General features: G+C 42.0%; 1 protein-coding gene across 2 annotated transcripts in view; it reads left to right on the forward strand.

Annotated features, from left to right (window-relative positions):
* The window catches only part of bach2b (BTB and CNC homology 1, basic leucine zipper transcription factor 2b), a 33,478-nt gene that overhangs the window by 4,617 nt on the left and 2,866 nt on the right, over positions 1 to 25,995 (forward strand). Inside the window, exons 1-5 of one of the 2 annotated variants that reach the window (XM_055232238.1) lie at positions 18,116 to 18,287; positions 20,899 to 21,150; positions 23,674 to 24,957; positions 25,043 to 25,141; positions 25,736 to 25,942. In XM_055232238.1, coding sequence (XP_055088213.1) covers positions 20,911 to 21,150; positions 23,674 to 24,957; positions 25,043 to 25,141; positions 25,736 to 25,942 — 1,830 coding nt within the window. In that variant the 5' untranslated portion in view covers positions 18,116 to 18,287; positions 20,899 to 20,910. Of the gene's footprint in view, positions 1 to 18,115; positions 18,288 to 20,898; positions 21,151 to 23,673; positions 24,958 to 25,042; positions 25,142 to 25,735; positions 25,943 to 25,995 lie in introns of those variants that run through there. The other variant, XM_033990704.2, reaches the window with a different exon arrangement.

The raw sequence follows: 25,995 nt of genomic DNA on the forward strand, positions 1-25,995 counted from the left end.
GTTGCTTGAGCTCAGAGGTTTTGCCTTAATGTTCTATGACGAAACCACACATATATATGTTTGACATATGTTTGTTGTCAATCATCAGTGTGGTAAATCTAATGTGCTCACAGCATTGAAAACGACTATATCAAATCGCTTCAAACTGAGCACTTCCATTTAAAAACCTTTCTGTTACAAAGGAACTTGAGCTTCCTTTTGTCATTTCCTCTCCAGGTGCAAGAAAACAGTCACAGAACACATACTATCAAAAAAGTCCAATAATGCCAGTGTGGAGTGACTCTTTGACATCTCACGTGCTCCCAGTGTTTTCATGCGTTCCAGACAGAAACAAAGGCGCTGATTGTGAACTATTAGGCTGATGTCAAATTGTGGCTGAGTGGCAGAGGGCAGCGGCTAAGCTGCTCCACTGGGAGCTGTCAGGGCTTGGCTGTGTAGACCCATGAGGGCACTATGTCTGCAGTAAAACACACACGGCCTTCCACTTTGACCTTCAGCTAGTAAAGTTATGAGCATGCACTGATCATGTGACCAGCTCCATCTAAACTCTGGGTCAAACTGAGACACCACATTGGACCCTTCTGTCTGATGTACTATGAGGAAAGAATTTCAGTTTAACCTTAATATTGATTTTCATTTGGATGTTTTCATGTCCTTATACCCTTGTGTCCTTGTGTCCCAGTGCTCATGTCCTTGTTGTTGCTGCTGTGGTCTGAGGGCCTGTCACTGTCCGGTCCGTCTCCGCTGGTCTCCAGATGAAGTGTCTGAATGAGTTCATTGTTGGTGCCATGAGGCATGTGGCCTGCACTTCTGACTCTGAGTGGGAGAATCCAGCCCATTCTCTCCTGGAATGTCTTTGAATGGGTTTGTTTGGTGGTTCAGTCACAGACATGAGCACAGACACTGGACACTGGACGAGGCCCAATGGACATGATGGTCCAGTTTGTGTATGGGACTCTTCAGGATACCTCTTCACTCCAACAGTCGGTAGAGCAGAAGAGCACCTTCTACTAACTCTATTATGTTGTCTTCTCTGTGCTTCAGATAGGCTACGCACAGCAGCTAGTCACCCAAATAACTATACTGTGACTACCATTTCCTATTAATTGCACTCCAGTGCTGAAGCTAGTGGTGCTACAACCTCGTGGTCTATGCTGCAGTGTCGACTCCTCTGAATTCCTGCTCCATGATGTCATGTTTGGATGATGTGTACATAGTGAGTGTGCAGACATCAAAACAAAAGAATATATCCTCCCCCTGCAGCCGCTTGGGCCACATAATTTCTGCTTGATGTGCCGCAGACCTCCAGAGGGGCACACAGCAGCGAGGCTTTGACGCGCGTGAGAACACCGCCATCTCCCGCTTCTCAAGTTACGGGCCTCTGAAATCCTGTGAGCGCTCTGTAAGTGGATCTATAGACTGTCCGCTCCTTTTGTACAAGTGAGACCCTCCACACTCTGAATGAGGACAGAGCTGGGACTGGCCCCACTCACAAATGTGGTGACAGTCCAAAATAACACATGACATAAGATTTGTTACAGTTAGTGCTATGGATTTACTGGTCAGGTTATGTATTGTATTGAGTGGAGTTACATTGAGTTGGCTTAACTTTTGCATGTGGTCCATAGTTTCTCCAGAGCAGTTGTGTAGGTTAAATGGTTACCAAGAAAGAAGGATCAAATTATGTGTGTTTTGGGGGAGGAGCAGTCAACTGTCATGTGTCGTAGACCATTACACAGCTGCAAAAGTGACTAACATCTAATGTCACCCACTCACTGTAGACAATGTCCACATTTGCCAATACTTACATACAGTATTTGTATTTTGATGTGCCACCCCAAAACCTACAAACAGATATTTGATCCTTTCACTAAGGCCTTCTATTACATTCAACGAAGCTTTTAACAATGTTCCATGATCAAAAACGTACAGTATAGAGTTGCGCTTGCTTAGTTATCATGCAAATGATCCTGTTTTCCTCTCTAGTTTTGTTTTGTTTCTAAAGCTTGAAACATTCATTATACTGGACACTTAAACAGTTCAGGACCAACAATAGTCACAGCTGTTCTTGTTTTGTGTGAGTGACCTGTGCGATGTGAATTCGGTGTGGCCTGGAGTGGAGTGTTAGTGTAAACCATGAACTGACATACTCTGTTGTCTATTTTTATCCCTGCTGTCTCACGTATCGCCTCCCAGGCCGTGAGCTATAGGATATTTCTGGACACTCTTGGGTGCCTCTCCCTGACAGTTGATCTGCTCTCAGTGTGGTGTGTGGAGAGCGGCAGGGCGGGCGGACCCTGTCATGTGCGCCCGGCTCATTCATTAGAGTTTAGAGTGGGATAGCGCTGCTCCTGCCAGCCTCTCTGCAGCCTGTGTGTTTGTGGAGCTGATCGGATCCAGATGCATACCGAACGCCTGCGTGGCTCCCAGATTTAAAGGCACAGTGCTGGGTCACGGGGTGAGCACTCCGGACTATGGTGCAGCCAGTGGTTTGAGGCTTCCTGGTGGGGTCAAATACGAGAATAACAGTGCCACTAGGGGGTTTGGTGGCAGTACATATGCTAGTGTTGGCCCCATTAGGAGTTGAATCCCAGAGCTGACAATGTGCTAAATGTCTTTTTCTATTCTTTCCAACAAATGACAAACTAATGTCAAGTGTCTATTTTTATCAGTGATTTCTGCCACATTTGAATTTGAACTTTAGAAGATAGACAATGTACTTATTATTCACATCTTGCATATCTTCAAAAAAGACACACTAGTAATATTTTAATGTATTGTCCACTAGTGTTGTCACGATACTAAAATTTCAAACTTGATTTCGATACTAAAGAATAGGCTCAGTGCTCAATACTGATTTGGATACCACAACTGTAATTAAAAATAATATTTCTTTAGACAGTAGAATGCTATTTGCAACATTAAATCATAGTACTTTCTTTTGTATTACCAAGTGGTCTTATATCTGTGTAATCCCTCAGTCGTCCAAGTAGGTTCCATAGTGGTCCAAGTGTACCAATACCTGCACAAATGAATAGCTAGTTTCAATACTAGTTTTAGTATCGATAATTATGTTATTTTTAAGTAATTCTCTTTCAATACATTTTGACAATTCTACTGCCCACCTCAGTCAGCCGTTGTCAAGCCTTAACCATAGACTGTATAAAGAAATGGACTAAGTGAGTGTGATGTCACCCCCATAGCGTTCGACTCCAGTCAAATGAAGCTTGTCGAGGCTTGCAGCGGACAAAATAACTAAATAAAAACACCAGGAAGTAGAACGGTTTAATATGCACATTTTAAGACCAAAATGATGAGGCTCTGCAGCAGTTACAGTGGCAGGGGTGACAATTTTTCAGTATAAAGTGAATTGGAGTGAGAGTCAATGGAGCAAGAAGTGCGCCCATCTGACTGCACTTGAACATATCACATGTTTTTTTTATAATATTTTCTTCTTTTCATACTTCCTAATTACTTGGAACTATTCTGAAAAACTCAGAAAGGAATTGAAAGCTCCTACACTCACTGTTTCCTCTTTGGCCTCATCATTATGAGTCATGCTTTTGAGTCACTTGCAAGTATTCTACATTGTCCTTCTCTGTTGTCTTTATTGGAGTGAGTTGTGTTTCAAAAGCAGTAACAGATGGCTGAAGTATAAATGCTAAAGAATGGGTTATGACCTGAAAAGGTTGGGTTGAGTTAGGGCTGTGCAATTAATGAAATTAAAAACTGAGATCAAGATTCAGTTATTTCTAATCATCAATGACCAGCTTGGTCTTTTTATGGAGAGGTCTACAGTCAGTCCTCTGTCAGTAAAAACATGCGGTTTGGAGCAAAGATCGGACCATTTTATTTAAGACAACATCAATAAAAAACTGTGATTGATCAATATGAGGAGAAAAAATATGATTCATTTTTTTCATATCACCCAGCCCTTGATCAAGTGGACCTTTGGGTGGAAGTAGCTCAGTTGTTAGAGTGTTTGTCCCCTGATCCGGAGGTTGGCGCTTTAAATCTCACTCTCAGCATAAAACATCATTGGCCCACAGGTTGTCAATGCAATTCCAACTTCCACAGATGATTACTGCTGTTGTGTCCTTGGGCAAAACACTTAATCCACCTCGGCCCCAGCATTTGCGTGCACGGGTGTGTGAATGTGTGTGTGAATGGGTCAGTACTTCCATGATGCAAAGCGCTTTGCACTTAGCACTATATAAATGTGATCATTGAGCACTAGTTTCTATTGCAGTTATTATGACCTTTCAATTTATTTATTTTTTATGTAATTTTTTAAAGGCAAAATGTCAGCGTTTGAATCAGACACTGTATCTTTTGTTGTTTTGGAGAAATACATTGTTTAAGTTCCACAGTTCCTTCTCTCTTACTGTTTTATTTTTAGTCCCAATCTATCAGGAGTGATAGCAGTGCCACCTGAGCCCCGCGCTGCCTGGGACTCCTCTCGAGACGGGGCATCCAACTTTTTGACGAGTCATGAGAGGCGTGGTGGGTGGGGTCAGGTCTGCCCCGCTGTACGACACTCTTGTATAAGGTCATGTTTGGAGCATGTCGGAGGGACTATTTTAATACACTGGTGTCTGCTCTGAGGGGGGTGGAGTGGAGTCCGACCACTGTCCCAGGACCAGTGCCACTCCAAAGAGCAGAGAGAGTTTAGAACAGAATCGGATAAAAAGAGGCAAGTTTGAGCTGTGTGCTGTGTGCATGGTGGGGCTGGTGTATGGGATTTCTGACAGTAATCTGACTGGTTTGTTTTTCCCCGTATCCCGGGCATTTCGGACACATGCATGTTGTGAGGCGAGACCCCGCAGAGAGCCTGGGTTTGGCACGTCAGTCTGGTATTTAGAGTTGCACTGTTAAAGAGCCTATGTGTGTGGGTGTCTACGAGGGCTGTTATTATCAAATCGCAAAGGCTGCATATATTTAGATAATAGAATGCTCTCTGCAAAGAAATATCTTGAGAATAATCTTGTCCTTTTTTTATTTCAAAAATCGTGTTCCACCTGTAGTTTAGACCTCTACAAATGCGTTCTGAAATGCATGGGATTTTTAGGTCTTAGTTCATACTTAAGTCCTCTCTCAAATGTTAATGTTATTGGGGTTGTTTACAATATGCACTCAATTCAACTTTTTAAATATATATCGCAAATCTAATTACAACCCTCATCAGAAAAATTTTAATTCGATTTTTTCATCCCTTTTTTAAAAAAATCATGCAGCCCTAGTGTCAACACTGTGGAGACTGGTCTCTTGCTCAGGATTGACCCCTGCGCACATAATGCATAAAATATAATTGGTGTTTTGAGCTGTTGTGTGGCCTAGGAATCTAACACATGTTCAGTTTGTTATTCTTCCTCGGTCACAACTTGATTTTTTATTCAGTAAGATGGTGCCCAAACAATGTGGCACAAAGCAATTTTGAAAAAGTAATGGTTTCATTCTCTGCCATTGTTGTGTTGTGTACTTCGATGGTTGTCGCAGGCGGTCAGACATATTTGTTACAATTTGTCTCTGTTTGGAGGACACTGAGCGGGTCAATCACTTTTATTGTCCATAAAAAGTGGCGTCCCAGTGTGGACATAAATCAGGGTGGCTTTAGCAGGGTCGTAGCACTTGTGTGTCTGTGTGTGTGTGTGAGCGTGTATGAGGATCAGATGGAGATACTCCATGAGCAGCAAGTTTGTAATAAACCACTTTTACTTAGACTCCTCCTTTCTCACCTGTCTAAATAATCACAATTTTTGATTAACCAAATAATCTTGACTTCCCTAGTCAGAAATATCCTCTGTCTTGTAAGGTGGGTGCAATTATCAACATGGTTAAATCAAATGGAGAAAGTTATAGAAGGAAGTACTGCGAGTGCTGAGTTATGTATTACACACAGGCCTCAGTGTTGGTCATGTACTGAGGAAAGACAGGTGCAATCAAGCCATGCCAACACATGAGTGCCGGCTCAGTCTGTGAAACCTGATATGTAGAAATGACTCCTGGATATAAACATTACATGATGTGGTATGATTTGTTGTTGTAGGCCAACCGTGTAGACTGAAGATACATCTGTAATCAAAATGATGTCTCCAATTCCAATGTCTCTGATCTGATCAGATGTGTTGGAATCCTCGGAGGAGGTTGTTTTCTGTGGGGCTACTGAAGCGTGCTAATTCCCACAGTGAGCTCGGAGCAGAGCTGAAAAGATGCCTTTGGTGAACACGGCTTTAGGAAGTGTTGTCTGGACCATGGGAAAGCAGCCTGGTGGAAACACTAGAGCGAACTTACCTTCTGACACAGAGCGGAAAGAGCCCTGAAAAGTGTTCTGCTGTAACTGGGCTCATTCATCTGTTTGTCTCTAAACTCAGCCTGGGATCCAGCCTCGTCTCCATGGAAACCATTATGTGGACATGAGGCGGCTGAGCTTTTCTTAGAATATATTAGCAGTGCCGGCCCCTCTCCTCTCACTGTTAGCCCTCTCCATTGTCTCTGGTGCTTTCTCAAGACCCTCTGAGGGTCCAGATCCCCCTGAGGATCTAGAGAATCTGATGTTTCTGAGGGGGTCATGACGGGACTTTGACTGGCATTTGATTGTCCTCCTGTTCCACTAATAAACATGCCTGTAGTAGCAGGGAAACACACAGACACAGGCAGAACATGCAAGCTCCAAAGAGAGGCCCCCTCCCTGTCTAGAAATTCAATTTGAACCCTTACTTTAGTGAGGTAGCAGTTTTAACCACTGTGTCCCCATCTCCTAAAACAGGAAACATCTCCTAATATCTTGGTTTGTTACTCTGTTAAAATTCCATCTGCTTATAAGGACTTTTATTGGAAGAGGTGTCAGACCAACTATTTTTCTTTAAACAAAAATAGGAAAACTATTGTCATGTGACTGTATGCAAGGTTATAAAAATTGGACATGTAATACCATAACAAATTAGTGGTAGCACTAATTACTTAATACTTTATTAAGTATATTCTCACATGTTTAAAGCTCTTCCCTTTGAAAACGAACAGCGGAGGTGGCAGGGTGGTCTGTGCAGAGGGCACTTATTCTGTTCCTTGCAGGATGTTTTTGTTGGGGACGAAGAAGGCGGTGTGCAAAAGCCTGCCCAAAAAACTGAATGAACCCCCCCTTTCCCTCCTCCTCCTCCCTCCTTCTCTTCCCTGTACCCGCCAACACATCCAACACCTTCAGAGCCGTCTCCTCTGCTGGCAGCCCGCTCTGGAAATGTTGACATAGGAGCAGAGAGCAGCCCCAGAAAGCTTAGGAATCCCCCGAGAAGACTGACGGCGAACAGGGAAGGGAGGGGAGTGGGGGGTGGTCAGAGGAAGAGGGGGGTGAGGGGGAGAGGTGAGGGGTGGAATGTGCTCGTCACTTATTCACAGACTGAACTCAGTGAACCCAAAGTGAGTCAGCCCCTTCCACCTCGCTCCCCCTGAACCTGCTCCACAAGTTCATGGGTTTAGCATGGTTCCACAACATACAGCTAATCAGCAGTTGAAAGTGTTGAAGGTGATATTAATCAATACTAAAACTGATAGCAAAACTACATACTCTTTTGAGCAGGTATCAATAAACTACTAACTAAAACTAAACTACTTACTAAAAAAAAGTCACATCAGCTTTAGAATGATCTTGAGCTGTATCAGAACAAGTATAAGATACATAGACTAGTACACACCCATGGACCACTATGGAACCTACTGGACGACTGGAGGACTATACAGATATAAGACCATATGTTTTGTTTTTGTTTTTTTATTATTATTATTATTATCATTTTGATATCAGAAGTGGTATTGAATCTATTGAAATGAAATTAGACATTTTTGTATGGTGACAACACTAAGGTGCACTACTTAACTTTTTACTTGGGAGTCAGCTGCCTGTCTCCGTGGAGATGTTGTTGCCGTTAAACTCTTGCATCAAATCATTACATAAATTACTCATAATGATGAACTATGTAAACTGCTTTTTACTACAACTTATTTTGTTGTTTTGTTAATTGTTTTATTTATTTGTTAAGGATTTGAACATCTGTAATTACATTATTAATATGCAATTAAAACATCTGCAGTTGAATAAATGCAAGATTAGATTTAATGCCACACTGTTGGACATTCCAGGCAAAACAATGGGGACAATCTAGTGGCAGACTCCACCAGAAAAGTTGCACAGTTCACCTTTAAGAAAGCTGATTTAATGTTTGTTTTTGATTCACCACCTAAGGCCCAGAGTACAGGCTCCCGTCCAGGTGTGAACAGTTGTTGAATCTGGCCCATGTGTAGTTGTAGTGGGAGGGGTTAGGGCTGCTGCATTGTGCTTAAGTAGCCCTTGTCCCAACATTCCCTCAGTGTTTGGGAGGAGAGAGTGTCTTTGTTTGGACTCTTTGCTCATTCCACACAAGCAGAAAGTAGGTCAGAGGCGAGGGCCGAGCCATGAGGCAGCACTTTACACAAACACTGCTCCTGTGTACAGCGCCATCTGCAGATGTGACTGTGCACTCCATCAGGAAAGGAAGATGTGGCTTTTGGGTGACTTCACGATATCTCACACTCGTGGCTTTTATGTTTAATAGGGCTGCAGGGGTAATCATAATTGAATGAGATTTGATTGACTCCATGTAGCAATTTAAAATAATTAGATAGGTCGACGTCTTGTGCATATTCCTTCATTAGAGGGTTGTCATAAATATAAAATGAAATGTTCTGACCTGTGTCTTTTAAATATAAATTCCAAATCTAATCACGCAATCTTTACTTTAAATGTCTTTAAATTTCAATTTGATATTTTGACCACAATGTGGTCAGAGAGGCTATAAAAAGAGTAGGATCAATTATGTACTCACTAGTAGCTTATAAAGTGCACTATAAATAAGAAATGTATTGCTAATAATTATATTTGAGTGCAAAGTAATTGCTATGCCATAACATGCCTGTGCCTACACATGAGTAATCCTTGTGCACACCCATACATATGTTTTTCAAAGGTTAACATATACAGACTATGTACCTCCCACCTGAGTTTCCACAGTTCTGCCTGGGTGGATGGCGTGACCCTGTCTTCCCCTCCTTCCTAGAAACCAGAGCTATGAGATGACTCGCTGCAGAGTGAATGCTGACGCGCACAGATAGGAGCAGGATGGACCAGTTCTGAGGCCACTTTAGCTGAGCAAAGACTGGGTTGTAGGAGGTCGTTGGTTGTTAATATTAGTTTTATAGAACAAACAGTTGACCAACCTTTGACAGTGTTATTAGATCTTTGTTTGATGATAAATGTGTGTCCCGTATCACAAAACCCAGTAGGAATTGGCAGAATTAGTTGTAGTGCTGCAAGATTAATCGGAATCCAATCAAAATGAGCACACTGCAAAGGCTGCAAGTGCCATAATTTGCTCCTCTAACAAGAAAATATCTGTACTATTCTGCACAAAATCTGCTAACCTTGTAATTTAGTATTTTTTGCAAACATTAATTTAACATTGGCATTAATTTGTCAGTTTATAAGTCAGTCTTTCAGTCAATTTTTCTGGAAAATTTTAAGATGTGAGCTATGCTTGTCAGAAAAAGCATTGTTTGTGCTTGGTCCCTGACAGCTGCAGACTGCACTGGGTTTGCTCAGCACACATGACCAAGACTCTTTATTTTTAGCTTCCAACATCACACCACCGATTACCTGCTGCACCTTGCCTCATGTGAAACCTTAGAGCTGGACAGAGAAGCACCCTCCCGGCCCCCTCAGTTGTGATGTCAGAGGCTGAAAGGAAACACGAGGCAGTGTCAGAGGCTGGGCAGGGGGCCAGAGCGGGGCTGCAACAGGGCCACTGCGAGGACGTTGTGTCCCCAAACCAGTGCACCATTTCAGTCACACTGGCTCAGCTCCACAACAGCAAGAATTTACACATTACACAATATAGGGCTTGAGATTGTGTTGTCACTCATCAAAGAATCATCAGTTAGTCTGTTAAACCAATGGTGATTTTAAGTTGCTAAATACTAAATGTTAAATGGTTCTCTTGTTTACTACATTATTTTTGCTAATTCATCTCTATGGGCATTTTGCACTGCTGCTTCATACATGGCAGAGTTCAAATTTAGTGGTTGTTTTTGACGTACTATCCCAACCTCTGTTTATGCCATTTTGAGTTTTTTTCTATTTCAAAAATAGATTATTTAGAAATTTTAATTGCTATGGCATTTGTGATGGAAATTTAAGTATATTCATGTTGTGTCTTTAAAAGTATTTGATCTGTGTCAGTGTGTCAGACCCAGACAAGACATCAACATGTGCGAAGGCTCTGTTTCCATTTCACAGGAAAGTCATTGTTGTACTACCTGTCTAAGTGTAAAAGTCCATTATTTCATGGGTGTGAAACAAAAGTCACTCTGCTTTGAAATGTATGTAACATTGTCATTTTAGTATAAAATAATCAGAGCTGAGAGGCTTGGGGACTTAGACTTGGATGGAGACCGGGGGAGACGCCAAAAGGCTGCCAGTCTGTGGCCAGTGCAGGCCGGGGCCCTGTCATATCTGTATCTGCTGTAACAAAGAATAAACCTTTTTCCTGTATTTCAAAACTCACCGAGCTTCGCAAATGGATTACTTTTCATCTAGAACTGTAATTTTTCCACAATGGCATTGATGCAAATTTTTCCTCACTCTGAAACACATGGATAGATAAGATTTTAAAATAGCATTCTGCACAGTGTAGTGTGGTAATGACTGACCTGCTGAGTGTGGAAATGGTCCAGGTTTATGTAATGAAATGACTGCCTCATATGCGGTGTTTCCGTATCAGAGGCTCTGAACTGAACTTGGCAGTGGTCTAAACACACAAAGAGTAATGAACATGTCAGTTTATACTTTTCAGGTGACGTGAATATTTCTAAATGCTAAATAGAGGCACTGGTCTGTCTGAAGCCCTGTTACTCAAATTACACTTGGGCAATTGGCAATTGATTTCAATTGTTGCAATCTCAGGTCAAATGCAGCAGTGCCTTTTTTTTTAAGTTTGAGTGGTGAATGTCTCTCCCCACTCTTCAGCCCTTTTCACACTACTAGACAGGTCAAAGTAATGTGAAAAGGGCTGAAGAGTGGGGAGAGACATTCCCCACTCTTCAGCCCTTTTCACACTACTTTGACCTGTCTAGTACTGCCAACAGGCTAAATAATGTGAATCTTTTTGTCATTTCATTCATGTCCATTGAAATCCATTTGACCTGATAATAATGTTTTGAGTATTGATGTACCTGGATGAGCTTATCCTTGTTGCATCATCAAGTGGAAACTAGGCTTAATAGAACTATACAATTTTTTATTTCAAGACAATTATCCTCAGAGTCTCTTATCTGGGTTGCCAGTGTGAATCCTAGAATCCAGTTAGTTTAAACCTAAAAGGATTATGTCTGATCTGAATCCTGTTCCTAAACCTCAGCATCTGCAGCTAATCATTAATCAGTTCTAATGCAGCCTATGGGGAACTTCTGGAGGTTCTGAGCTTTCACACGCAAACATTTTCATATCCTGAGTAAATCTTGTATGTGTAGTACTCTATTTGCAAGTTTAGGCACTGGCAACACAGGCTCAGATGTGATTTCTAATACCTTTTTTAAAACTGCATGAGCAGAGACTACATAGTTCCTTTAGATACATGCATCTCCCATTAGGTTAATCAAGCAGAAATATTAATATTTTTGTTATAAACATTTTATTTAGTCATATATATCCATTTAAGTTTTGAGTAACAGTTTAATTGTATCAAATGAATGTCCCAGAGTGTTATAGTCTCCAATCCCCCCTTCCCCCTGCACCATGCTCAGCTCAGATGTAATGTATAGGTTAAACCCAGCAAGTTTTTCTGCTGAATGGAAACAATGAGTGCCGGTGGGTGCAGCCTACATTTAACTTTTTTAATAAAAGGCTGATGCCATTTTTCCACTTACTGTGAGGCTGCTGCGGCACTGTTCTGTGCTCTGTGGTTGTAAAATACATGTGTGTCTGTAATCATTGTTTGACTGTGAAACCCGTTAAGAGCAGGCCACAGACTGCTCACGTTAATGTGCACTTGAGATTGTATCAACTGAATCAATGCAGTGCAGATTGAAGTGTGAGCAAAGAGTGTAGTGTAGTACATGTGTTTATTATCATCAGACAAATCTCCTTAGATACCTCCACTGCTCTTTTGAAAATTTGTTATAGATATAGTAGTAGAGTGTGTTAAAATATTGAAATATTTGTGATACTGAACTGGTGAGTATTGATATTGTGGGCTGCTGTATCAATATTATGTTGCCATTCATTTTTTCTGGTATATTTAGCACCATATACAGTGAGAATGCTACAATTTAGTTGTCTGATTAGAGAGAGGAAACTTGTTTATGCATTTGACATATTCACTGTCTTGATGATTGAAGTGGGCGTACTTCGTATTGAGTTTGTGGAGGTTGTGGTTTAACAAAGAAATGCAGTCGGTTCTCTTGGTAGTCATATTTTGCAGAATAACCAATATATATAGTTTTTGTGATATGTATATTGTGAGTCGTAGCAAATGGTGGAGTGGCTTGAGGTTTCAAGTGATACGTTATAGGGTTGTTAGCTAATAGTGAAATTAGAATCAAAGCTAGATCCATTAGTATATTTGATACAGAATGAATATTGTGCCAGGAAATTGGTTTTGTTATGAACTCAGCTTCCTCCTCAGACTCCTCCACAAATTCACAATCGTTCCAAATGCCTGATACTCTTACAGTAGGTCAAAGCATGTTTTTTGAGCCTATGAACTGCAGTGTGTGTGTGTGGCCCTTAACGGCTCTGTGCCTGTGTGTGGGGCCCATGAACATGACCAGACGAAGAGGGGAGGGGGTCAAACGTTGTGTCCCGCGGCAACCCCACTGCTGTTTACTGAGGCCGCTCTGGCTTGCTCTCACTGCGTAAACACTCTGCTATAGAGCGCTGGGCCAAGCTGTGAACAAGAGGTTTTTTTTTCTTATAAAACTGGATACATTGTACATTATAGAAGGGATGTTTCAAATCGCTGGTGTAGAGTCAGGTCTGTCTCCTTGGAGTTGTTAGTGCTTAACCTGGAATGTTCCATAGTATGGCATGAAACGTATTTATCTACATAGAGACAAGTGATAACACGAGCTCAAGTTATTCACAGCCAGAATGCATATTTTAAGGTGTTTTTTGTTTATTTGTTTTGAGTAATAGAAACACCTGTAGTAGATAATATTAATGGCATACTGTGGAACATTTCAGACAGCAAATTGAGAAAGCAATATAATCTCCATTGACACAAGTAGGTGACAGACCCCTCACCAGAAAAGTGGCATACTGTTCCTTTCAGATTTTTTTTTTTTCAGTGACCCATTCTTGAATAATTGTTTTGGTATTTTATTTTATTTTATTTATGCTATTTATGCAATTGACCTGTGTGCCATGGAACAGTGAAATTCCATGATTTTGCCAACATACTTATTAGGGAATCATATGAATAAGGTTGTCCTGGCCTTGTGCAGTCTTGATATGTGAGGCTGTCCACACACATGTATTGAACTAGCTGCAGTCAATACCTTTACATTAGCACATCTACAGTATTGAGCTTCAGGGAACTGGGACAGAGCTCTCAGAAGGGCAGACAAATGACTGTCTAGTCTGTATAATCATAATTCTCTACTCCATAGCTCTTGATTTGGGAAATGTATATGTTTGCAATAATGAGAGATTAGCCATAAACCCGGGGCTCACTGGACATGTTTATTTTGGTCATGTGGTGCGTCTGGCCATCTTAAATCCATTCAAGGATTAGAGGGTTAAATATATCCCGCCACAAGCAATCCATAGCAAAAACAAACTCTAGCATTTCTGACCACTCCTGTACCTCCTCACTGATCTTCCTCTGTTCCTTCTTCTACATTCTAGGTAACTGCTGTAACTTCCTTTTTGGGATCTGTCCAAGCAAATGTGCTGGATTGACTGTAGACTGATTATAACTTGTTGGGCCATAATGTAGAACTGTTATTTACACAAAGCTGTTTATTAATTATTTGAAAAACTAAAAAGCCAAAGTACCGATTGGTATTTGAATTTAAAAATCTGTGCACGTCTCCCTCCCCTGTGCCTCCTCTAAGTGTACATTGGTTTCAGTGTGGTGTTATATGCAACATTTTGAGGACATTTCCAGTTCAAAAGATAAAATATATAGTTTTAAAACTGTTGGTCATTGTCTATTTCTCCATGTTCTTCAAAGTCTGTGCTATAACCTCTTCCATGCCTCTACTGCTCCTCCTCTGTACCTTTCCTTAGCCTCCTCTCTGTACTTCCTATTAGAAGCTTATATAAGCCTTGGAGCAGAGATGCATCAGTGACAGCTGTGGTGTCCTCCTGTAGCAGCAGCCCTTCGAACAGCTGAAGGAGCAGAGATGGCATTACTCGTGACTTTTCTAAGAACTGAGTCCAGTCATTCCAGACAGAAATACAGCAGCAGCTTCAGGGGCACAGGTCTTACTTAACACACCAAGATTATAGAACATAACCTCATCATGATTTCACAATGTCACATCTAAACGCTGTCGGTGTTCCATCAGAAAGACTAAAGCCTGTATGGATTGAAACTGGTTAATCACTGGACAGACCTGAGGAATAACTTTGCACGTCCAATGAAGATCTATGGTACATCGGGATTATCTAACACAATCTCCACAAGTCCATATTGCAAGAGACATGACTTTTAACCTAATTTGAGTAAATGTTGACTAGATTGTGTGAGATTTTGTGATTTTATTTAGTATTTTTGTTGGTCATTTCAATTGAGAAAAGGCTTGTCTTTAGTATACTTGTTCCATTATTCCTTATCATAAATACTAAACACTTCACATACTAAAATTAAGATAAATACTACTTATTAACTGATTATGTTTTTGTTTTTTTTCCAGTGCTTTACTCCTAATAGGAACACTGTACAACTCCACATATCAGACTGTGCGTCCCTGTGATGCCTTTTATGCTGCTGCTAACACCGTTTCTGTTTCTTACTTATGTGCTGCACTGATTTCATTTCATTTATTGTTCTAATGTTTACACTGGGCTTACTGTGGAGTGATTGGGGTCTTGTGCCTTTTGTATTACACTTTACATCAAAACTATGCAGAGTTTGATGCTTTAAACATAAATTTGAGTGACAATAAAAATCTACACACCCCAAAAACTTTCCAAAACTCCCAATTAACTCATTGCACATCTTCTCTGCTGTAGTCCCTTTAAATCGTGAACAATCCCAGTTAAATCATTTCTCAACTAAAAAAGAAATTTGGTCAACTAAGACACCATCAACTCATTAATTAACGATTAGACACTTGCATTTCTACAGTGTCGTGCGGTTGGCCTGTTGCCTTGCTGATGTGCAGTCTGTTGTGTCTGGGTGTAAGTGTTGAGCTGATTATTGGCTTGGTCATTTACAGCCTTGAGAGGAAATCAATGACACGTGGGCTCAGTGTGCAGAGCCTCGGTGAGAGTGCTGCTGCTGTTCAGGTTTATCAAATCATAGAAATATATTGTTGAGGATCATTGTGCGTGCACGCGGTTTGCTCTGTGGAAGCAATGGAGCACTGGGGTATGATTGGTGAACTCTATATCTGTGAAGGACAGAACTTGATGATGAATGTCTTATGAAATCAGACCAAGGCTAGGTACATTGGCTGCGGAAAAAGTGTGAACACAGTGAAAAACATGTCCTTACTGTGAGCGGGCTTGCATCTCCACAAACCTGACTCCTCACGCTCATTGCCATGGAAATGTTCCTTTGGCTATAATATTCTACTGAGTGCCATATAACTATCCTCATGGAGAATATTCCACCTCCAGAAAGTTAAATGGTGTTGCTTTACTACAGTGAAGGTGTACATCATAAACTATTCAAATCTCCCTCACAAAAAATATTTATTTATTTTAATTCACAAAGCTCAATCATGATGAAATAACTGAAGTCGGTCTGTAATATTTCCGTAGTGTTGTGGGCGGTAGATGGAGGTTTGAATCAGCATGGCTTTCTTTTCTCAGGTTCACTCATCACAACAGCTGCCTTCACAAATCACTAACCACACTGTGCCTGTGTCTGTGCCAGCCCAACACCCTCTGTGCCATCACTGCCACAGGGCACCCCACAGACCCCCCCCCCCCCCCCCACTGCCCCGGGACTAGGGATTGCAGGATAAATCAATTAACTTGCACCATTTTTCATGATAAAGATGCCAGAGGATTATTGTAATACAATAATAATAAATACATATAATAATAATAATAATAATAATAATAATAATAATAATAATAATAATAATAATAATAATAATAATAATAATAATAATAATAATAATAATAATAATAATAATAATAATAATAATTTATTTCTGAAGCAAACATTTTTAAGCCTGTCTTCCAACGATTGGCAGAATCTCTAAACAGGTTTCTGGAACATGTCTACTTTGTCCTGGAGCACTCATTAATCACACTGTATTTTACTCTCATACTCTCTCTGAATCAATGTGCTCGCACCATACACTGTTTGTTTGTGGACACAGCTGTAGTCAGTGAGTTGTTATTTAAAGCGTATCAGGGCACAGTAGTACCCCTCCCCTGCTGTTCTGTGTAAAAGTGGACCCTCACATCATTTCCTAAATTAGCCTTGAGTGTTGTGAAGAGTCCAGTCACCTCGTATGGCCATCCTGAGCTAATGCAGCAACAGTGGAGCTAGTGTCTTGCTGATCTTGATATATTTAGAAGGTTATGGCTCACTTTGTCACCTTAAGACATTTGCACCATCAGCTGTTTTTATTTCTGCTTAGGAAAATAAACATTACAATGACTCTGCTCTTACAGTGCATACACTTTGGGCATGTTGAAACAAGTGTTGAGATTTCCAGTGCAGACATTTGACCGTACATCTGACCAAAGCTACGCCAGTGCCACAGGAGTGTGCACGTTGTGGTGTGCACTTGGCGTGCACACTCCCACACACATCCATGCTCTGCACTTTAAGAAGGCAGCTCGTGGGCGACGCCTGTGTCAATTCTTTCCTGTGGGGAGACTTTCCACTCAGTTGTTTCCATGAGACTGAATGCTGAACTTTTTGGCACAATTCATGTGAATTTGAATTTGACTGTTTGATATCAGTGCGTCTGCCTACGCCTCTTCCTTTGCACAACTTCCTTCATTCTGCAAAGGGCCAGTGAGATCAGCCAGGAGAGCAGCTCTAGCATCCTGGTTAGAAGCACCTCACACTCACCCAGGCCTCCTGATGACTTCCCTAGTTCAGATGGGTCTGTCCCTGTCCGCTTTGGTTGTGATATGTGACCTCTACATTACAATAGTTTCAGTAAAGACTCGTGCATGTGTGAGTGTGTGTGCATTGGCTTTGATTTTGTGTTTCAGAATGCGTCACTAAAGATATTAAACAGGAAGTGATATTGTGCATGACATTGGTAAATGCCATTTGGTTCAAAAATGTGACCACAGCTACACTCCCACCTTCATCCCATCTGACCTTCAGTGTTGTACGTCAGAATAAACACATGTTTGGTCATGTACGGTGATTGTATTAATATAGACTGAAACTTGTTCAATTATCTGAATTGACTATGCAATGGTTTTGCCATTGAAGCTTGTATGATAATAATATACTTTAGTCATTTAGTTTTAGATTTTAAAGATTTGTATAGACATTTGGCATTTCCCATAATGCTACGCAAGTGCATGTAACTTGCATTTTACATTGGCATATGAGAAATGTCTGCAATGATAGAACAATGATAGACACAACTTGGCCAAAGAGGAATACCTGAGGTAACAAATAATTATAGTGTAATTCATAACTTGCGTATCACAAAAGTACTTTGTGAAACCTTCAAATCTTGCCACATCTTTCATACTTAAGAAGAAGAGGACATTTCCAGGTTGTTGTCTGTTTGTCCTTGTATTATTTTATATTTCTGAAAGTCCAAGTCAGATGCAGAGAGAGTGGAGTGTGGCTGCACAGCTCAGACACTTGAGCAGGGGGCTATAGATAACCCGTCTCTATCACATGTTGTTACCATATAAGACAGCACTGTGAGTCACTGCTCACTGGCCTACTATGTGGGAAGTCATGATTCATGCAAGCCGCACTGCAGGCCCCAAAATACTCCTGCATACCATTGCGCACACACACAGTCACTCAGTCACTGGCTCTGCGCAGTCATCGCACTGAGAGCCCACATCAGCAGCCCGCCACACTCACCATGACTTTGAGGTAAATCACATTGTTTTACTGTCTTCTGCTCTATCTGTACCACCTGTGTCCTCTGCAACATAGACTCCATCTACAAGTGAAAATAAACATTTGGAAGTGTTTTTTAACTGTTATGTGCTCTAATATTGTTTTATAATGGTTCAAATTTCTTGCACTCAGTCCATTCTATAAGCAAAATGTTCATAAAGAATTAATTGGCAACAACTAATCTCTCTAAACTTTCTGCTTGAGTCTTGATCACTCAGTTACAAAGCTGGAGAGGGGCAGTGCTGGTTTATCTCTGTGCTGTTGTTTACAGGTGACACAGAATGTGACAGTCCTGGTCTAGTCCTGGTTTAGTCCTGGTCTACTCCTGGTCTAGTCTTGCATGGATTGATGGGGAGACTGCTGGAGTGATATAGATTTCCTATCACTTTTATTGTATAGTGATAATCCTGGCTAATCTTTTCTGAATATGTCTTTTATACAGTGGTACATGTGTTGCGAAGCTGTGATCCAGTGGGTGTGTGAGTGTAGGGACTACAGGGGACAACACTGGCTAGAACACATCTCTCAGATTTGTGAATATACAGTTTATTGTGCACTTTCCCCTTATACAGTGTCACACATGTATAGAATGCTTAAGTTACTTGTTTGAAGTTACTCAAATTTGACAGAAATTTAATTTGATTGAATTCTTTCTGTCATATATTTTATGATATATATCATTATAAATAGATAGATCCTGACATAGGTGAGAGTTGTTGCAGTGCATCTATCTCCCATGCTCCGTCATGGACACAGTCCCAGTCAACTACAGGGTCACAGCAGAAACCCCCCGATTGTGCCCCAGGCCACATCTGAAAAACGCCAGTTACACTGCACTTGGTGCAACGAGAGCGCGTCACCTTCCTTCCTCTTGCTAAAAGTGATTTTTCTTCTGCAAAAACAAGAGCTTAGTTCTGCTGACTGAATCAGTCTTGAGCATTCAGATTTCAACACATTTCACATGTGTTTAGATTAGACACAACAGTGTTGTAGATGCCAGAACATTAGAAAGACCTAAATGACTGTTAGTAGTCTAACCCTAACCCCTACCTCTTTTTATTTGGCAACTCACGATGACGTGACACAATTATTTATGTGTATATTCTAAAGTGTATGGACAAAAGTCAACGGTCTTTTAGCTGTGGATAGAATTGTGATCAGAGAGGGGTACAAGTAGGGCTGCACAATAAAACTCAATCAAATCAAAATCATAGTTGAGTTGGTGCAATTATCAAATTGCATAGGCTGCAGTTATTTAGACATTTAAATAAACTTGTTGTACCTGTAATGTACACCTCCACAAACCTGTTCAGCAATGCATGGAAATCTTTTATTGTAACAAATGTTAAGGTTACGGTAAGACACACTTTATTGTCCCCTTAGGGAAATTTATCATCTGCATTTGACCCATGCTTCAACGCTGCTGGAGCAGTCTGTCAGGAGCAGTGGGCACCACAGAGGGATCCATCTCCAGAGCTTGAGTTAGACTTGGTCAGGACTTCCACAGGTGGAGGATTATAAGTGGGCATCAAGCCAATAGTGAATGTTTTGGGTTGATGGAGAAACCAGAGTGCCTGAAGAAAACCCACCGGCAGAAACATGTAAACTCCACACAGAAAGGCCCGAATCAAACCCACAACATGGAGTTATTTACATTGCAGTGTGAGCAGAGTCCTACCATTTACTTATTTGTTAGAAAAGTCACAATTCAATTTTCTTTCCAGAATCGTGCATTCCTAACCACAAGCAGCTCTTTTGTGGAGTGTTTCTGTGGTCAGAGGAAAATGTCCAGTTCAGAGTGCTCATTATTTTGGTGGCATCCTCAGAAGCTGACTGCAGCGAGGCACATTCCAGCAGAAATAGCATGTTTGGACCTCAGCACCACATCTGGAATCACCATTCTGTGAAGGCAGGTCTTGACAGCTGAGGAGGGAGCTGGGCACACACACTGCAGGGGCCCTTCTTTGTAATCAACATAGTGTTATCCCAAAATGATTCATGGCTTACAAAACCATTTCCCATTAATGGAGATATTAAAGTGATGCTTTCACAATTTTCACTTCTGCTCTTGTGGTCTAGGCTTAGTGGAGAGACATTTGTGTCATTTATAAAGACTAGAGTTTAAATTGATTTTAGATTCCATTGGATAACTCTTCCAAATAACAACTTTAAGCTTTAACTTTTGTTTGACTGGGTTACCACGAAGTAGTGTCTCAGTGCTTTGGCTGTTTTCCTGCCCAATGCCCTCCCCAGCCATATACTGTGACTGGAGGAGGCACATGTTGTGTGTTTATGTGTGGCTTGCCCCAGTGGCATTGACAATACTTTAAAGTTATTGTGCAGTGATTTTCATATTGTTTGAGAGTAAAAATAACAGGTGGCTGCTCTGCTATTGTGTCTATGCTGCTGCTCTGAGCCCTTTGCTGTGGTGACTCACAGCTGAGCTCATCGCTCTTTGTTTCTCAATTCTGTTTCTCTCCCTCTTTCCTTCCCTCCCTCTTTCCCCCTCTCTGTTGTGGCTGACCTCAGTTCAGAGGAATGCTCTCTCAGCTGTGTCCTGACCCTGGGTTTGTGTCTATTTCAGGGCGTGAGCGGAATGTCCGTGGATGAGCCTGAAGCCCCCATGTATGTGTATGAGTCCACAGTTCATTGTACCAATATCCTCCTGTGCCTCAACGACCAGCGGAAGCAGGACATCCTGTGTGATGTGACCGTCCTGGTGGAGGGCAGGGAGTTCCGTGGGCACCGGGCCGTGCTGGCGGCCTGCAGCGAGTACTTCCTCCAGGTCCTGGTGGGACAGGCCCCCAATGGGCTAGTGGTCAGCCTGCCCCAGGAGGTATGTGCACAAACTCCTGGCAGGTACATGTGTCACAGACAGATCAGAAACATCCACTGTTGCACAAAAGCCCACACACTCAATAAGAATGCTATGTTTATGCTATTCTTGATAGTAATATTCCTTCACTTGCTCCTTATTTTGTCCTCTGTGTGATCACCTCTTTCAGGAGCTCCATTTGAAGGTGTTTTTGTTTTCCACTTCTATTTGTGGTTTGTGGGATCATACGACTGTGGAAAAACACTGTTTACATTTGCATTTGTCAAGTTTAAGATATAAACAGTGTTTGAAGGAGTCAATTAGCACCTGTCATTCTTAGCCTCTCTGTCAGCAAAATAGAGTACAGTGTGAAACCAGCCCCGCCCACTGTCCTCCCCCACAGCCCCGCCCTCAGGCCCGCCCACACCTGCTCTGTCAACAGGAGACTGGACACAAGAGAAAGAGTTCAGTAGCACATGGCGCATTCCTGTTTTGTAACATTACAGACATAACCTTGAAGAAATAGTGTGGGTAATCACTTAGTGTCCATTTCACAGCATAATTTCACACATTTATAAAACATTCATTAGTTTGAGCCTCATGAGTTTAATAATCTGTCATTAATACAGTGATCATGATAACAAACAAATGTGTTTAAGTACTTTGTGAGTTTCCTCTGCATTTGCTCCAAGAGAGGACTTCAGACAGCACTTCCTACTGTATGAGCTGGTATTACTCTCATCTCAGCTGTGATTAACAGGAGAGCAAATTTACATTATCTGTTAAGGGTGTATCTATAAGGTCAGATGGGGCACCCACTCTTTTCCACTCCAGACATTCCCTGCATGATGATCAGTACTCTGTGAAGCTCATCGACCTGCTGTGTACAGTAATACTGATGAGCAGAGAAGAGTCCAGTCTGTCAGATGACCTGAAATAACCCTCTGACTCAGCAGACCTCATCCCACCTCCTGTCCCTGATACACTATTATATAATAATATCTCCCCAGTGACCACTCTTAGTACAGGAAAGAAAATAATAAATAAACTTTATTCAGCACACCCGTCACATGCTAGGTTGTTGCCATCCTTTTGCCTGGGTGCTGTACAGTTACTTGAGAGCTCACTGCTTTGAGGTGGGTTCACGTCCTCTCACTGTCTGCTGTGCTCTGAAGGATTAGTCTGTGTACTGTCTGTTAATCTACCGCAAAGAGCTTTACTGCCCACTGCTGTTTCACAAGTCAACCAGGGGACAGATGGATAGATCTGGGGCCTGAAACAGATCTGAGTGAAATTTAAAGAAGTGTGAAAATGTGCATTTACAGCTTTGATGAAAATTGTATGACCATGTTCTTATTCAAGCCATTGGAAATGAGTTTAGCTTTCAGCTATGCTGCCCTTGAATCATCCCAGTGTCAGTGATCACATGAGCTGTATGGCACTATTGTACACTATTCACTTTCAGTGTATTTACTGTGGGGAAGAGTAGACCTTAAAAATGATAGTTATGTTTTTTGTTTTTTTTCTCGAATTAAATTATTTTAAACTAGTCAGCACCATACAGCATTGTGCTCCATGTGGATTACCAGAGTGCTGTGTGGACTTTTGCAGGCTCACTACATACCTAATTATTGGGATTAGGCCTAAATGGAAGGCTTCCCTGTCGCCACATGGCCTACAGGGATTACCTCGTACAAACTATTGGCTTCACACACACTTAAGCTTCATGGGGCCATCCGGGCACAAACAGCTCATTGGCCTTAGATACAGTAGTAAATTGATGCTTTGTTAAATGTGCTCTTTTGACAAGAAATAGTTGGATATTCAGTTTGTTATGTTAATAGTTTGACTTTTAAGAAAACACTCTAACAAAATTTTTACATAAAAAATAGCTTCAACAAAAAAGCTCAATATAAGCCGTTCCATAATAATGTTGAATATTTGTACTAGTATGTATCTTTTGACAAAATATATTTTATGTAAATTTCTTAAATAAACAGACCACATAAACTAACTAATCCATGTTGTGAGCCTACTCTGGTCGCTTTGTGTGTCATGTAGCATTAGCAGTATTTAACAGTACTATGTATGTGTATAAAGGAGTTCTGGCTCTAGGCCCTATCACCCGACTTGACCTATAAAGAGTTCAGTGGTCCAAGTATAGCCAAAATAAACTTGTGTTGTTTTATTTTTGATTATTAATCACAAAAATGAATTCAATATGCGTTATTCAAGCATGCTTCCTTCCCTTTTTTCATTTTGACCAAAGACTGGCTTAAAAAAGAAGGCTAAACATGAACTAAACATATTTGGACGTATAAAAGACTGCACCAACACCTGAAATAGCCATTGTGCTGGAGTGGTAGAGGATGCAGAATCCAGTGCCTGTTTCTAGCCCAAATCCCAGTACACACCAGCCCAGATTAACTGCTACTTTATAAAGTTTGTTTTGGAAGAGGACTGTCGGCCATTCTTAGCACACTTCAGCTGCTCCGGACAATGCTGTTGCTGAGTATAATGCTGACAATTTCCCTGTTTTTTCAGGTCACGGCCCGGGGATTCGCTCCTTTGTTGCAGTTTGCCTATACAGCTAAGCTGTTACTCAGCAAAGACAACATCCAGGAGGTTATTCACTGTGCCCAATTCCTGCGCATTCAAAATCTGGAAGACTCGTGCTTCCGCTTCCTGGAGGCGCAGCTGCGGCGGGAGAATGATATGCTGCCACTCTGCCACAAGGAGGCAGCAGAGGATGGACATTCAGAGGATGAGAGCATGCAGGGAGCAGACCAAAGTATGTCCTCTCTCGGGTCACCACAGCCAGACGAGGATGCTCTGTCACCTCCCGGAGCGTCCGACCTGCCCCGCTGCCCCAAGTACAGGAAGTACCAGTGGGCCTGCAACAAGCACAACGACACCTCCTCACTCAGCAGTACCTCAGGTTTACACAGCACATCACCAGAGAGTGTCCCAGGGCAGCCCCCGCTACCTCTCACCCACATCAAAGTAGAGCCACAAGCAGAGGAACAGCCTCTCTGTGGTTCAGGGGATGAGCAGGACGTCCTGGCTTTGGACAATGTGACAACTATGGACATGGACAAACCTGTGTCCCTGAACACAAGCAAGTCCCCCTCCTGCCTCAGGGTCTTTTATAAAAAAGGGCTGGACGGTCCCAATCTAGCAAACTCATCCCAGCAGCTACTAGCCAACAGACTGCTGTGCTCCCAGGACAAAGCCAACTCTCAGGGAGACCACAGAAAAGACTTCAGGCCTTGTCCTGCAGAGCAGTCAGCCTCGTCGCCAAAGGATGTGGACTCTCTGTCCTCAGCCCTGTCCTTCAAAGCGTCCTCCTGTGATGCAGTGTTCAAACAGGATGTGGAACTGGACCGCCGCAGTGTCATCTTCACTTCAGGAGCCGGCAGTCGTCTGGGGGGTCCGGTACATTCCTATTCGGGCGGGGGCTCTCTGGAGATGGAGCTATCAGAGCACATGCCCAAGGGCCTGTGGCCTGGGGCCAGCCAGTCCCTACCCTCCTCCCAGACACACTCCTCTTCAAGCACCACCTCTGACCCCCCCACTCTGTGCCGTGCCCGACCTAACACCAGCTGCCCTGTGCCAATCAAAGTGTGCCCGCGCTCCCCGCCCTGTGAGACCCGAACACGCACATCCAGCTCCTGCTCATCCTACTCCTATGCAGAGGATGGCAGCGGGGGGTCTCCCTGCAGTCTGCCCCAGTTTGAATTCTCATCCTCCCCCTGCTCAAACATGGCACGCTGCCTCAGCCTGGAACCCCAGGACCAGAGCGGCCATGGAGACACACTCTTCAGCCAGGTACAGTCCAGCTGTCACTCCCCTCTCTCTCTGGGCATTATATACACTCCTGTAGGTCAGTGAAGGAATCTCCTTTGTTCTTCAGGTGCGTCCCAAGATCAAATGTGAGCAGTCGTATGGAACCAACTCCAGTGATGAATCTGGCTCATTCTCTGAAGGAGATGTCCCAGAACGGGGCCCGGAGGTCAGTGTCCTCACTTTTTTTTTTTTACAAACATAAGAATGATACAAATGAGACTGATGAAGAGTGATCTTGTATGGGCTTCATCTTCCAGAAATTACAAATTAAGATGTCCTGTGAGGTCCTGCTATGTTCATGGTAATATTATATGAAAGCGCTGTCTCTGACTGATTCTGGACTAAGTGTATCTTATAAGGTCACTTTCCTGTCTGTGCTGTGTCAGCAGGTCACAACCGCAGCAACATTCACACATACTTCAGTAAAGTCTCTCTCTCTCTCTCTCACTCTCTATCTATCTATCTATCTATCTATCTATATATATATATATATATATATATATATATATATATATATATATATATGTAAATATGCCGCCATCCGGTGGTTGAATTTGAATATTAAAAGTAAATGTGGAAATGTGGAGTATGCGCTATGGCAGTAATGATTCATTCCAAAGGAAAGTTAAGTAGTAGTATTAGTAGCTCTCTCAATGAAATGTCAATAATTCTAAGACTTGGATATGATTACTATTTACATCCCTCTGATTGAACTAACCTAACCAACACCTACATGACTGGTATTGCGTTCTATTTCCAGGTGAAGCTGCCATTTCCTGTTGATCAAATCACAAATCTTCCACGGAACGACTTCCAACTGCTGGTGAAGATGCACAAGCTGACATCAGAGCAGCTAGAGTTTATCCACGACGTGCGACGCAGAAGCAAGAACCGGATTGCAGCGCAGCGCTGTCGGAAAAGGAAGCTTGACTGCATCCTCAACCTGGAGTGTGAGATCCACAAACTGGTGAGAACAGTCACACTGAGCTGATTATAGTTTCTATTCAACTCATTCACTAT

Source organism: Periophthalmus magnuspinnatus, chromosome 24, assembly GCF_009829125.3.
Source record: "Periophthalmus magnuspinnatus isolate fPerMag1 chromosome 24, fPerMag1.2.pri, whole genome shotgun sequence".
NCBI classification, from domain to species: domain Eukaryota; kingdom Metazoa; phylum Chordata; class Actinopteri; order Gobiiformes; family Gobiidae; genus Periophthalmus; species Periophthalmus magnuspinnatus.